Consider the following 15,542-nt stretch of genomic DNA (forward strand, 5'->3'; position numbering starts at 1 on the left):
GCTTGTTTGACTGGATGGAAGCATTGACTATATATATTAGTTTATTAAGTTGGTTGTTTAAGCTAGCTGTTTGTAAAAGTGTTTGATAAAATTAGTTGGGGTTGTTTATTAGAGAGTTTGTGGACTAACAAGTCAAAAGTTAATCAAAAAAGCTGCTCTGCCCAGCTTTTTTTTAATTATTTTGGCTTAAAAACCAACTTTTTCATTTTGGCTTTAAAGCTAGCTTTTCAGCCAACTAAAAATCCAATAACCAAACAATCAATGTTGTTTGACTAAATTAAAAAGCCAAAAGTTAATGAAAAAATACTTTACCAAATATGACCTACATAAGAGTAACGATAAATTATAAAATATGATTATATGAAAAAAAAGGTTCACTATGACACATATTTGGCTTGTCCCACGCAAGACTTACCGAATATACAATCCGTCATTTTCAAATTAAGGAAAGAAGCATAGTTTTAAAAGGAGGAATAAAGAAGGCAATGACGAAATAATATAAGAAAATATAGAAAAGAATATTGTATGTAATATGGTTTGTTTGGTTGTAACTTTGGTAGTGACTGGAATCGTTTAATCAGTCTCTCATTAACTTTCATGATATCAATTTTAAAGTAATTTTAGTACGTATCTAATACTGTATGTAATATGGTTTGTTTGGTTGTATTTTTTTGAATATCCCGTACTAGTTACTACATATCCCTTTCAAGAATTTGGTATTCACTCAATCTTGGAAGCTAAATATGTCATATATATATAAAATTATACATCTAATTAACACCCAAATGAAGCTCCCCAGTGAAGCTCCATTGGTTAATATTACATTTTTGTAAAGATGGGAAATCTAACATTGCATATTAATCTCCTAAATTTCTTTACTTTCAGGATATGATGTTCTTTGAAGATTCACTAATGAATAATAAGCCCCTTTGGGTCCCTTAGCCAAAAGAGAGTAATGTGCTCCTTTCTCTACAATCTTCCCTTTATCCAGCACAGCAATGAGATCACAATTTTGTATGGTACTCAATCTATGAGCCACTACAACACTTGTCCTACCAACCATGACTCTTTCAAGTGCATCTTGCACAATCTTTTCTGATTGACTGTCAAGTGCACTTGTTGCTTCATCTAGCAATAATACAGCAGGGTTTCGTAAAATAGCCCTTGCTATTGCTATTCCTTGCTTTTGTCCTCCTGATAATTGAACTCCTCTATCTCCACACCATGTATCGTACCCATCTTTTAGTCCAGATATGAAATCATCTGCATTGGCTGCCTTCGCTGCCTCGATGATTTCTGATTCTTCGACGTTATCACTGGCTCCGTAGATTATATTCTCCCTTATGGTACCAGCAAATAATGTAGGTTCTTGGCTTACTAGAGCTATATGCTTTCTTAAGGACCTAAGGTTGTATGTTCGTATGTCACGTCCATCGATTTTAACGGATCCCTTAAGAGGATCATAGAACCTTTCAATCAATCCAATGATGGTTGACTTGCCTGAACCACTTTGGCCAACCAATGCTGTTGATTTCCCAGCTTCAATATTGATTGAGAAGCCCTTGAAGATCACCACGTCCGGCCTAGTAGGGTATGAGAAATCCACATCGCGGATCTCTATGTGACCGCTTATTTTTTGAGGAATGTACCCTTCAGGATTATCAGGATCAATGTGCGTGATACGGTCTAAGACAGCAAAAACTGACCGGACTGCATCCGCCCCCTTTACAAGGTCTGTAGTCATGCTCCCGGCATCAGCTATGACACGGCCTGTGCTAACTAGGATCATAAAGGTCTCGAACAATTCCTTGGCAGTGAGGTATCCTTGGGCTATAAGCTTACCACCATACCAAAAATCCATGGCCCAAGCACATATGTTCATGCCTTGAGATGTCCCAAGTCCAATGCCTGCATACCATGACTGTCGAATACTTTCCTTTCGAGGGCCTTCCTGAGCTTTTGAGAGCATTGCTAGGATACGGGCTTGGGATGAAAAAGCAGTGACGGTACGGAGGTTTGATACAGCTTCAGCAGCCAACTGGCTACTCTCATCTTGGGCCTTGATTGCCTTCTTTGACATGCTTTTAAGTAGAACTCGTCTTGTGTAGAAACTGATTATAATAAGGGGTTGGATTGCTATCATGACAATGGCTAGTCTCCAAGCAATGATTAAGCCCATTGTGAATGCTATTACAACTGCTGAAATGGTTTGAACTGCAAGAGCCATCCTATCTCCCACCAAAGATCTCACCTACAAATAGTCCAAAAACACTCAAAATATGAGTTTGTAGTTTTCTACGCCTAAGACAATAATTTTTCTTTCTTTGTTTATGAAGAATAACTAGTAAAAATCCCACGAAATAAAAATAGGTACACTTACCACATTGGCATCCTTAGCAAGCCTAGAGCATATAGTACCAGTACCGTTTTCATCTCGATCGAACCATCCAACTTCAAAAGTAAGCATCCGGGAAAGCATCATTTCTCGTACCCTCTTAGTCAAGAACTCACCCATGTACGCAAAATTATAATGCTGAACTATATTCACCAACAATGTGAACACTGCTAAACCAAGAAAACATGAGGCATATATGGTAGTCTGCCTCTTAATCTCTTCATTATCTGGCAAGAAATACACAGATATCATCGACCCCATAGCGAATGCATAAAGTGGTTGGACTGCCCCAAAAAGCATGGCACCAATACACCCCAAAGTCGCTTGTTTCCATTCAGGTGCATTCAGAGCCAGTAATCTTTTAAATGATGGTGCAAGAAATTTCTCTTCACCCGTTGGCTTAATATCAAGTTCATCGATCGAGTCATCAACTGACGTAACTGAGTTAGCTGAACTCGACCTATTCACCAAGGAGAGTCTACGGCTACTCGTACTATATCTTGACTCAATATTGTTGAGAATGGATGAGTTTGAAGTGGAAGGATGAGGTACACCTAGTTTCTCATCTTTAGATTTTTCCATCTGTTGTAAGCGGACAAGTGAAGTGTACAACCCCTCCTTGCGTTGCATCAACACATCATGTGAACCAATCTCCATTACCTGCCCATTTTGGAGGACTGCGATGATATCAGCATTTCGAATTGTAGACAGTCGGTGGGCAATGACTATTGTGGTCCGTCCCAGAGCAGCCATGTCAAGGGCGTCTTGTACAACTCTTTCTGATTCGGAGTCTAAAGCACTAGTGGCCTCATCTAGGAGAAGGACGCGAGGTTTCTTTATTATGGCTCTTGCTATTGCTATCCTTTGCTTTTGTCCTCCTGACATTTGAACTCCTCTTTCTCCAACCTACATACATGGTACATGATAAATAAGCAATTCCTACTCCAATAGTATAGTAAAGCTTGATAACAAATTACATGTGTTATAGCACATTCTTAGCTTGAAGACAAGAAAGATATAATGCATGTAGCAACAACAAGCCTCTAAGGTTGCATTTTCATCATCTGAAAAAATATGCACCCTAATTAACCTAGACATTTCCTTATTTTCTACCACATCAAAAAAAAAAATTCTGAAAGCACATCAGATAATTCTAAAATTTACACATAAGTAGGAACACCAACTTTGGGTGGAGTAAGAAGCACAAGTGACCCGTTTGACATATACTATAAAGCCTTACCAGCACGTGGTTACGTCAATTATTTTACATCTTATTACATAAATATTCACAATTAGAATGAAGGCTATCTAACTCTGTTACATATCTATTAGTCTATGAATTAGTGCATCCTAGTGAGACATAATAATTCGGATTAGACATTTATCAAGTTCACTTTCTATGTTACTTAGGCAACTAATATTTGAAGAAAAATAAGAACTACTTCATTTACGTGCATGCGATAGCACGTATACGGTATACATACCTGTGTATCGTAGCCTAGAGGCAATTGGCTAATGAAATTGTGGGCATTAGATGCTTTTGCAGCTTCAATAACCTCTTCCACACTAGCATCTTCTTTGCCAAAAAGTATGTTCTCCTTAATTGTGGTGGCAAAAAGTGCAGGTTCCTGGCTCACTAACCCCATCTGTGATCTCAACCACTTGAGTTGCAGCTTATCAATAGACACTCCATCTAAATGTATCTCCCCACCAAGTGGATTATAAAACCTTTGGAGCAAAGCTACTGCAGTGGATTTACCCGAGCCACTTCCCCCGACTAAAGCTACCGTCTTCCCTGCAGGAACTTGCAGTGAAAAGTCCCGAAAAATTATAGATTCCGGTCTTGAAGGGTAAACAAACTCGACATGCTTAAACTCCACCTTCCCGGAAACATTGTCCAAGGTAAGTCCCTCCATATTTTCAGAATCAATCTCCGGTATTCTCTTTATGACCTCCATTATTTTCTCTCCAGCTGAAGCAGCTTCTGAGAAGTACTTGATGTTTGATAGACCGGAACCAAGAGCCCTATAGATAACATTAGTCCAAACATCAAGAAATGATTAAGATCAAAATTTATGTCCAACACTAACAATTGTTAGTGTGAGATAATATAAAGACTCAAAGGCCCGTCTGATAGATGGTAATAAATGGTGGTATTGACAATAATTTTTTGTGAAGAATGTCTCATCCCCATGTATGTGGTTTGCTGCACAAATTTCCATTAACACTTTGGAGGTGTAACAAGTGGTAGTGGACATTTTTTTGAAAAAACATGTGTTTAAGTTTCACTATCATGGAATTGACAAAAGCTATTTTTTTTTTTTACAGTATCACTATTAGTTAACAATTATTTTTTTTATATCCATGACGATAGCTCCAAATAGAGCAATGTCTCCGACTTCAAAAGGTTTGACCATCATAGTTTTTACAAGAAAACATTTTCCTTCCCTATCGCTTGAAGATTTAGATTATTAAAAAGCACAGTTTAAAGTACCCTTCAAATTGTCTTTCTTTCCATTTCCCCTCCCTTCATACATATTCCTTCACCCAAGCACACTTTAAGGGTAAAATGAAAAGCATTTGACCTAATTAATTAGTTTAGTTAGTGATTACATATCCTGATACCTATACAAAATCTCTCAAAATTAAATAGGACTTAATGATGCTCTTATAAGTCTTTCATTTCGACCATCCAAAATGCTTCCTTTCCTTTATTCTTCCTCATTCTCTCTCTATCCCCCTTTTTTTCCTGATCATTTGCACTTTCAGTAAGATTCCTGAATGTGGCACTCCAGTGAGGCACAAGTCATTGACTTTGTATATAAAAAGAAACACTTAGAAGCAAAAGTAGATACACTTGCCAAAACAGAAAATTCTTGTTACAGAAAAAGATTAACTTTCCTGAATAAGGCAGCCTACAAAGGTGCACTATCTACAATACATAAAGCGGAGCACTAGCAAAATCCGTGAACTATACACTGGGATAAATCCTGGATCAACATACCAGCGACTTTTGATATGCGTTAGATTTTTTCCCTAGAACTTATTCTTTAGTGAATAAGGTTCACATCATTATTTATATTCTTGTAGCTGATAAACTGAGAACATTATGGATAGTGTATGATCTGCATCTGCACAAGTTATATATAATATAATTGACTAAACGTAATTTCATGTATAGATATAGTATTTGTTATGAAGAAGCTAGATGATTCCTATACTCTCCATTGTTTATCCAAATTATCTGAAACTATCATGAGTAACGATAAGATGTTAAATATAGAAAGAAGAGACGGTGTATTATTATACCCTCATTAGTCATTAATTACAATTACATTACTTATATATAGAACATAACATAAACTTAACCTAATAAATTTAACCTAATGGGCCTTGCCCGTAGATATAAACCTACGGTCCAATATCCTCTAACATAAGAATATGGGAGATATCAATGTAAGAATAGTACCTTGAATATGTTCGTCAAAATACGTCAAAGGGAAGTTTTTGAGGTTCGCCTGATCAGGCCCGAGACAAAACGTTTAGCAGGATGATTTCGGAAGTCCCGATGGCATCGGGTGTGTTCGCCCGATCGGGCGCACTTAGCGAACAATGATCGGGCGAGGTCCTCCGATCGGACCCGCAACGATTCAGGGATTAGTAAATACTGCTCGATCCAGCGGATGTCGCCCGACCTGATCAGCCGGAGGCCCCTTTTCTCCAAAAAACACATTTTTGACGCGGGAGTATAAATAGGTTATTTACTTAATTGTTTTAGACTACGAACTTCGTCTAATTCTCTTTGTAATCTGGTTTTCCGTCCTCACATAATAAAATATTATCTCTTGGCCCGTGGACGTAGCCAAATTGGTGAACTACGTAAGTCTGTTATTTGTTTTTCATTGTTTTACATTCATTATTTATTTCTTTCTCACGTCCGTTATAACAATCAATCTAGTACAAATGCAAAACAACCCCCTCCCCTCCTTTGGGATAACGTAATGGTAGCACCAACTAACCAACAACAAAGGTAATACCAACTTTAGCATATGACATACATTTTGGATCAATAACGAAAAAATAAAAAGAAACCCAACCACCCAAAGTTTGAAGAAAGAATAGTAATTGTAAAGGAACTTACAGTCCTCCAACAGAGAGCGCAGCGCCGACAACAAAGACAGTACCACCTTGAGCACCATGATACATGACAAGCTTGCTGCCATACCAAGTACTGAAGGCCCAAACGGCAAAGCTCACACCGTTGCTACCAATCGCCAAACCTTTAGCCAAACCTTGCTTAAGCCCCAACTTTACTGACCCTTCCAAAGCGGTTGAGAACTTGGTCATTGTTTTCCTCTCTCCTACAAATGCATACACTGTTCTTATAGAAGATATTGCTTGCTCTGCTATGCTTCCTGCCTTACTGTATTCGAGAGTTAGCTTTCTAGCTAAACCCATCAATATTCTGCCGTACAACAACCCCGGAATAATGAGGAGAATGATGAAGGGGAACCCAACTATTGCTAGCTTCCATAGCAACAGAAATGCCGCCAAATAGCTTCCGATAAAAGTGGATGTGTTCATCACAAAATTTGGTACCTAATTTATACCACAACGCAACATTGAGGTAAAAGATAAGAGAATAAGCTACATGGTATTCCATCCATCCAACATGAACGTCAAAATTACTGCAAAATCAAACTTTGACTAGTAGTGCTTAGAAATTAACAGCATTACAAGGTAATACTTCAAGTATACACGTTAAATTGTATCTTACAAGAACCCACATAGAAATTTATAAAGAAAAACTCTGTAATCAAAACATACTTAACGCTTAGACCATTTAGAGTCTAGAAAACTATCTTTCCTATTTTCTTTTATCAAGTTTGTAATGGATGGAAAACAACTGTCAATGATCTAGGTGTTAGGATCGGTGGCATACTCAATTATGTATTTGCAGGTAATAGTAAATCAGAATTAACAAAAGAAACAACAATAAGGATTACACAAGAAGATTTAATGTGGAAACTCGAGAACCGGTAGAAAAACCACGAACCAATGAACTATGACTTTCAATGATGTATATGATACAATAAATTACAAGGTTTCCAAGATCTCCCCGATCTAACCTAATCACCCGAACCTGTGTTTACCCAAACACCTCACATCTTGGCTTTTTCTCTCTCAACCACACCTATTATTCCCATTCCATGACTTACCTAGTCTCAAGTCCCACATCGTAGAGATAAGAAGAAGTTAGTAGTTTATAAGAGTTCACCAACTACATTAGTATGAGACTTTTTGGGAAGGAGTCGAAAAAATAACTCGTGTAGGTTAGGCCCAAAACGGACAATATCATACTAGTTAGCTCTAACAGTTAGTGCACAGACATGTGGTTATAGTCAAGGGGTACAACCCGGAAGCATAGAGCGGAAACCTGTGAGTTGCAGACACAGCTTAGAGGCGTGGTGCATGAGATGTGGGTAGCTCTTAGTGTTACCCTACGACGGAAAATACCTACTTTATAAGAGTTCACCAACTATATTAGTATAAGATCTTTTAGGAAGGAGCCCAAAAATAAATCCATACGGATTAGTCCAAAACGGACAATATAATAATAACAATGGTGGAGTTGTAGGTGGACTTGTGGGCCCTAAACTAGAAAAGTATTTCACATTTTTCTTTGTATTCGTTACATTCTTATTTCTCTTCTCTCATCCATCATTTATCTTCTATTTTTGTATGTCGTATCTAATCTTTAACTTCTCTCACAAGAAATCAAATAATATAGACTAATGAACAATTGTATATGTTATTGGAAAATAATTCTCTATTAAAAATATTTTTAGTCCAACCAAAGAGGGGATTCATTTGTTTATATCTTCATTTCTTCAACCAAACTAGGTTGTTAATCTTGACGAAAGATGCTCACTGGCAACCTCAGATGAGTAAGGGAGCTCAGGCCACCGGTGAGCTAGAAATCTGGAAAAAAAAAAGGAGAGGTGAGAGACTAAACACTAACACCCCCAACCCCGTCATCCTTGATAAGACTCAAGCCCATAACCAAGATGCGAGAGATAGGCATGCCTACCACTAGGCTACCATGCATTCCAAGCCTAGGCGAAAGGGAGAACATGATTAGGTTGCGTTCTCTTCACATTATATAAGACCAAACCAGCCATATTCTTATCAGACCTTCTTATTTAAGTTACTTAATAACATAATTGTTCAATTTCATATTAGTAAAAATTATGAAAATTGGACCTCTAAAGAGTATACAACAAAATGATTCCAATGAGATCTTATATCAATGTCTTCTCTTACAAATTAGTATCAAAATATTGTCAAAGTTCAATTTTAAAAAGTCCACCAAATCAGACCAATCTAGATTCAAAAATTCATGGGGTACCCCTATAGTTTTAAATATGCACCAAGTATCTTTAATTTACTATTTCAATAAAATTCATGAAATTCCTTTAATGACTAACAACGTCAAGTTTCCCTTAGTTATTAACCCGAATTAACCACTCTAACCCTAATTTGAACCCTCTAACTTTAACCCTTAACCCCTACCCTAATGCATTAATCGTGACCACCCAACCACCACCACCTCCCCTACCTTTCCCCACGATCCCCCCACCCCCGCAACCCCCTCCCCCCACCCTTACAGCCCCCACTGACGCAGCCCCCCATCCCCTCCCTTGAATTCTTTGATTGGTGAACCTTCACTCTCTAAATCTTCCTTGCAGATAAATCGCAATTACTTTCACATTCCCCCTCCATAACTCAATTGAAGCTTCGCAACTTGTTCACCCACCATTTCTTCACTCTCTTCGTAGGAGTTAGGATCCACTAAACAGCTCATTTTCGTGTTTTTCACAGGCGAGAATCTGTGGGGGAAGGGGGGGGGGGAGGGGACTGCGCGTGGGTGGGAGAGCGGTGGGGGCTGTTGGGATACGGGGGTGCGGAGAGGGGCTAGGTGTTAGAGGGTTAGGGTTAGAGTTAAGGGTTAGGATTTAGGGAGTTAGAGGTTAGGGGTTGAGGTTAGTGTTAGGGAATAGTGTTAGGGTTTAGGGGTTAATTAGGATTAATGACTAACGAAAACTTGACGATGTTAGTATTAAGGGTATTTCGTGAATTTTATTAAAATAGTAAGAGTATTTGATGCATTTTTAAATTATAGAGGTAACCCATAAATTTTAAAATTCTAAAGAGGTACTGAGTGAAAAAACGGTAGGTCAAAACCAAATTACTTATTTTAGGTGAGAACGCAATGAGAAAAATAAGATAAAATAAAATCTTGCTTGCTAGCAAAAGACACACGAAGAAAAATAATGATTAAAAGAATAAAACAACATTCGTGACAAGAAAGGTTTACCTTTTCACTTATTACATCTTGAATGGCTAGGCTATCACTAGAAACACTAATGATGACTTCAGAAGTACTACCAACATGCAAATCGAAGTAGCCCACATCTTGCCTTAGCACTGCTTTCAAGTATCTGTATCTCATTCTCGCAGCTTGCCTTTCAGCTGTCCTTGTCCAACAATATCCCTCTACCAACCATTTAATTGAATATACTTTAGAAAATAATTAAAGATCAATGATTTCATTAAATTAATAAACAACAACAATAATAATAGTAATAGATATACTGAAGTTTCTGGACATGAAATTTTGCTTCCTAGTTTATCCAACCAAATATAGAAAGTCAACAAATAAGAAATATTTCTCATCAATTAACATGAAATAGCAAAAATAAAAAATAGTCAAGATATGTCATTATGTTAGAGGATTGTGAAGTATAAAATGTGTAAAACACTGAAAACGCACCAAGGAAACAAAGAATCCATGCTCCTGCTCCCACCATACATAGAACTGCTGCATTCTGCCACCCAAAATTTATTCAAACATATTAAATACAACTACTATGTGAAAATAGCAACTTCTTTTTCCCAACAATCCCTTACACTAACAAATTAAAGGCGTTGAGTTTGTTACTTCTCAAGATCATCACATAAGTCATAAGTAGTGCAAGAAATATGAACTATAACTTCTTACATTATTACTTCAAAAGAACCTTGTAAATATACATTGAAGAAACAATTCAATACGAAATCATATAAGAGTGCAATTATTTTCTATCATGGAGAAATGTACAGTTTGTAGTCTTTTAGTTGAATATAGGAATATTTGATTATGGGAAGTAGAACTTCACATGAAATGTTCATTTAGTTGGAAAGAGCTAGGTAAGTTCATTCCCCATTTCGCGGGAGGTAGTACTTCACTAGAACTTTTCATGAAGTAGCACTTGCTGTGTTTGTGTTAGACCAACAACTGATATGACATATGTGATATGTGAGCCTTACCCAGAGTATAGTTCACAAAATACATCAAATAGACTTATGAGGAAAAAAAAACTAGCTAGCTAAAATTTACTCAAGATACTTGTTATGTAATGATGAGAACTAGAAAACATGTACAAATAGAGAAATTAATAAATCAAGTAATTCGATCGACAATACCCAATAGAGTGCAATAAGTATTTCGACCCATAGAAAGCACCCCTTTCGCTTTGTAAAGACATTCTTTGTCAATATAGCCACACAAGAACCATGGAAACGAGAGAATTAGTGAAAACTTATTCCTTTAATTGACTTTTGGGGTAAGAGAAAGACCATTAATTAGAAACATTAGTATAGTATAAATGTATAATAAACCAAGTGAACCTGTATGATTGGATAAAGACGGATATAAGATCAACCTAGATCTACCAAAAGTAAAATGAAGTAAAATAGAGAAGAACTTTTTAAATTGAATTAAAACTGAAAAAAAATTTCAAATTTGATGATACTATATCCACCCACAAGATAATTCATATTGCAAGTTTTGTTGGATCTCGCTAAACATTAATGTCCATCTGAAGATGTAATTCACACATTGCATATCCCTTAAAAAAAAAATTACACATAGCATAGATTAAGTTTTTTGGTTAAAAATATGACAATAAATGAATCATCGTTTTCATGAAAATGTATTTATATTTTTGAGAATTGAAAACAGTAGGTAGAACTTAATACTTCATATACATTGAATTTTGAAATCGAGCAACTAACATGTAAACTAAGAGAACATAATTAATCTGCCACAATTTCAAAATGATAAAGCACCTATATTATACTATCAAATTTGCTTTGAGAACTACTTTTTTTTCCTATTTGTTCTTCTTATATGGAATATGACAAGAAATTAAAGGAACTTCTTGCACTCTCTTTTACTCTTTGGAATTTCTCTATTTCTCCATCCGTCTTATAATATAGTGCTTGTTTCTTTTTTACACGGTCTTCCAGACATAATTTTGACCTTTACAATCCCGTATTAATAAAAAAATATTAAAAGTTGATTTTATGAAAGTACACATTAATACAAATCTAACATGATCACACATAAGTAGGTTTTTTTGTATATAATGAGAATATTTGGTCAAGAATTTTAAAATTTAACCCACCAAAAATGAAGTAGGCACTATATTATGAGACGGAAGGAGTATTATTTTTGGAACTTTTCTATTTCTTTTTGAACTATCTCTTGCACTTTCTAGCAATTCTCTCTGACTTTTTATTGTCCAAATAAAATAATATTTTCTATAAGAATTTTTTTAAAAACATTTCAAAGTAGGAATAACAAATAAGAACACAAGTACTATTAATATTAACTTTTGTTTATTAATTATCAAAAAAAAACTTTTGTTTATTAATATGCATTATCTCCATCCAAAAAAGTGTTTCCTTGTTATTGTAAATATCAGAACCAAGGAAAGGGGCGAAAAAGTGTGATCATATATTTGATTTTCGGGTAGGAGAAAGCAAGTTGTTAAAATTATGATTATTAATTTTGTTATCTTTAACAATACAATAGTTTAACTTATACGTTTACTATAATAAATTTTGATTATTAATATCTCTAATTATTTATTGCTAAAACTTTTAAAAGCTTAATATCATGAAAAGTAAAATATGAAAAATGTAATCAGGTTTTTCATAATAACATTAACATTAGTTAGAGAAATAGTCAAAGTAAAGTAATAATGATTTATGAATAAGTTAAAGGAAAATTTTATAAGAGAGAGTTCAACTATTACCCATTTTCTTTTATAAGTCCCAACTATGAATTATTCTCTGCAGGTCTCAAGTTTATTATCTTGTGATTTTCATAGGTCTTGAGTTACTTATAACCGATTTAGGGTGCATTCTATTCAACTTATTGGCCCTGAACTTATTGGACCTTATCTGAACTGAACTTATTGAACCTGAACTGAATTTATTGGAACTTATTAAACTTGATTGGACCTGATTCAACTTATTGGACCTGATTGAACCTGATTGGAACTTATTGGACCTCATTGGAACTTATTGACCTTATTGAAACTTATTAGACCTTATTGGCCCTGATTGAAACTTATTATACCTTATTGGACCTGATTGAAACTTATTAGACCTTATTGGACCTATTTGACCTTATTAGACAAAAACATTGACCATGAATAACATAAATATTACCACTAACGTAAATATTAGCCCTCAAAATTTTTAATGGAGGAATAATTATTATAATTCGTCCTTTAAAAAATAATGATTATTAATTATCTCTTATGATAATTAATTTAACAAAAAAATTTACTATTTATATATTTGCCTATACATAACTTTCACCACTAATATATCTAATAGTCTTGTTTAAAACTATATAATCATTGTGGTACTATATATTTGACCATGATTATAATATTATCAATAGCAATATGAATAATCAAATAATAGACAATAATACAAGTATAATACTATATATTGTGGTACTTTGATAAAAAATTCTAATAATAACATAATCAGCTAATAGTAATATGAATAATAAAATAATTGACATAATACAAATAAATAATAAAATAATAGACATAATATAAATAAATAATAAAATAATAGACACTAATACAAATATAATACTATATAATCATTGTGGTACTTTAATTAAAATTCTAATAATAACACTAATCAGCTAATAGTGATATGAAATTATGAATAACAAAATAATGGACAATAATACAAATGTTTATTAAACATTGACTATTTGGACCTTATTGGACCTTATTAGACATGATTGGAACTTATTGGACCTTATTAGACCTGATTGGAACTTATTGCACCTGATTGGAACTTATTGGACCTTATTGGAACTTATTGCCCTTGTTAGACTTTATTGCAACTTACCAGAACTTATCTGAACTTATTGAACCTGAAACTTAATTTTTTAAGTTGAGTAGAACGCACCCTTAGAAGGTGAAATTATTAAACGTTTACCACTTTTGAACACTTCCAGCAAAGGATAGAAACCTATAAATTAATTGAGACCAACGTTTAGAATCTCACCTTCTAACTCCGTTATAAGTAAGTCATGACTTATAAATTAAAAATAACAAGATGATAAACTTGGGATATGTATGGAATAATCCATAATTGGAACTTATAAAAAAAATGGGTAATAGTTGATCGAGACGCCTCCTCTTGTGAATTTTTCCTAAGTTAAATTATTGCAATTATTTGAAAATCGATAAAACACATAATAAATAAAAAAGGAAACCTATGTGGTGGAATAAGAGGTAAAAAGAGCAAAGGTTTACCAAATATGTAGTAAATTGACATATTAAAGAAATTCATAAATCGGCTTAAAATAGAAAGAGAGAAGGTCTTTGTACAAGGAGGTAGCAATATCATGTTCATGTATAATACTAAAATTTACGGTTAAAGTTTCATATGAAAATACTTTGATGGCTTATATTTAGATAGTTGATTCTATAATTAAAAATAGCAAAAGGTAAATTAAATTTCAGATAAGTACAATTGCTACCGATCAATAGATCATGTACCACCGCAATCACCCATTAAATATATTGTGATGACCTCATTAAAAATAGACATAAAAAGTTCCAAATATGTCAAAATAAATCAAATAAAAATACTTCTTATATTGAATAACTCTCCAAATTACCACTAAAAACATAATATAACAATGTAGAGAGTAACACCCCTTTATTTTGAAGTGTGTAAATATAGGTCTTAGAGAGCTTAGAAATATATTAGTCTAGCAAGTTAGATGACTAAATTAGTAAATTTAGGTGAAAAGCAAACATATATTTGCCAAAAAAAGACAAAAGATCAAATTAAGACGAATTTATTGTAACCTTTAAACGAAAAGTAGTAAGAACTTTATAGAACAGAAGGAGTAACAATCAACAAACCTGGTTAATATGGTGAGTGAAGACATCGGTGCTAAGAAGATTAGAAGTAGCACCAATATTGTTCATCAACTTACTAGTGATAAACAATGTCAACGGCAATGTAAAACCATCACCAACGGCTCCGATCAACCCAAAAAACATCAAAACTAAATCTACACCGTCGGCATGCATGAAGATGGTCCATATTGACGCTTTTTTGTTTTTCGTCACCATACTCTCCTTGTTACTTCCTATCATTGACATAAAAATGCGACAAAAACAAAAGAATGGTAGTGAAAACGAACAAAATTGTACTACCAGAAACAAAAACAAAATCAGAAACTTCTTAGTGTTCAGACATACAAGTATGAAGTATGTATAGAAAGTCTCTCCATAAAAATGATGTTTTTGGACTTTTTGTAGAACGTTTTTTATTTGAGAGAGTGGGGAATCATACTTATATATAGCTGGGGACATTGGTGTGTTTGCTGTTTGTAGGTGGAAATACTGTTCATTTTTATTTTATTTTTGAGGGAAAAATATTGTTAGTTATTCTAAGTTCATAGGAATCATATATAGCCCCGGGAGGTGGACTGTGGAGAAGCCTTTTTTGGGGAATATAGATTCGGCTTTACTCCTCCTAGTGTGTATATATTAATATATTAATAATAGCATATTCTTATCAAGTTATCATCATCAATTAAAAAAGAAAAAAGAGGGAGGGTGGTATTAATGGAATTCTTTTATTTAGTGGGTAGACTATAACCATGCATGAATTTGCTCCATATTTTTCATACCAACACATCGGAGGAGAGAGTGACCACAGTCACCACATACAAGTTTGTCAGAGTTTTGTCCTAAAATCAATTGATGAT

The 15,542-nt window shown here is 34.5% G+C and overlaps 1 protein-coding gene across 2 annotated transcripts; it reads right to left on the reverse strand.

Moving 5' to 3' along the window:
• Positions 1–730: 730 nt before the first annotated feature.
• LOC104887441 (ABC transporter B family member 15) lies at positions 731–15,232 on the reverse strand. 2 transcript variants are annotated; one of them, XM_048638258.2, is made up of 8 exons: positions 15,031–15,232; positions 14,689–14,918; positions 10,230–10,284; positions 9,774–9,952; positions 6,537–6,994; positions 3,880–4,420; positions 2,381–3,301; positions 731–2,251 (listed from the first exon to the last, which is right to left on the reverse strand). In XM_048638258.2, exons 2-8 carry the CDS (start codon positions 14,899–14,901, stop codon positions 866–868), a joined length of 3,753 nt encoding a protein of 1,250 aa, XP_048494215.1. In that variant the 5' UTR covers positions 14,902–14,918; positions 15,031–15,232; the 3' UTR covers positions 731–865. The 2 variants fall into 2 exon arrangements, with proteins under 2 accessions (XP_048494215.1, XP_010670369.2); XM_010672067.4 differs by having other exon boundaries at positions 14,689–15,232.
• Between the last annotated feature and the right edge of the window lie 310 nt (positions 15,233–15,542).

Source organism: Beta vulgaris, chromosome 2 (assembly GCF_026745355.1).
Source record: "Beta vulgaris subsp. vulgaris cultivar EL10 chromosome 2, EL10.2, whole genome shotgun sequence".
NCBI lineage: Eukaryota > Viridiplantae > Streptophyta > Magnoliopsida > Caryophyllales > Amaranthaceae > Beta > Beta vulgaris.

What these genes read in the sequence shown, in the direction of transcription:
- LOC104887441 (XM_010672067.4), bottom strand. Translation starts at nt 15,144, where the DNA reads ATGTCCCCAGCTATATATAAGTATGATTCCCCACTCTCTCAAATAAAA. An exon ending in TCACTCACCATATTAACCAG is followed by an intron (nt 10,285 to 14,688) that starts GTTTGTTGATTG and finishes TTTGGGTGGCAG; the next exon opens with AATGCAGCAGTTCTATGTAT. An exon ending in CTCTAGGCTACGATACACAG is followed by an intron (nt 3,302 to 3,879) that starts GTATGTATACCG and finishes CCATGTATGTAG; the next exon opens with GTTGGAGAAAGAGGAGTTCA.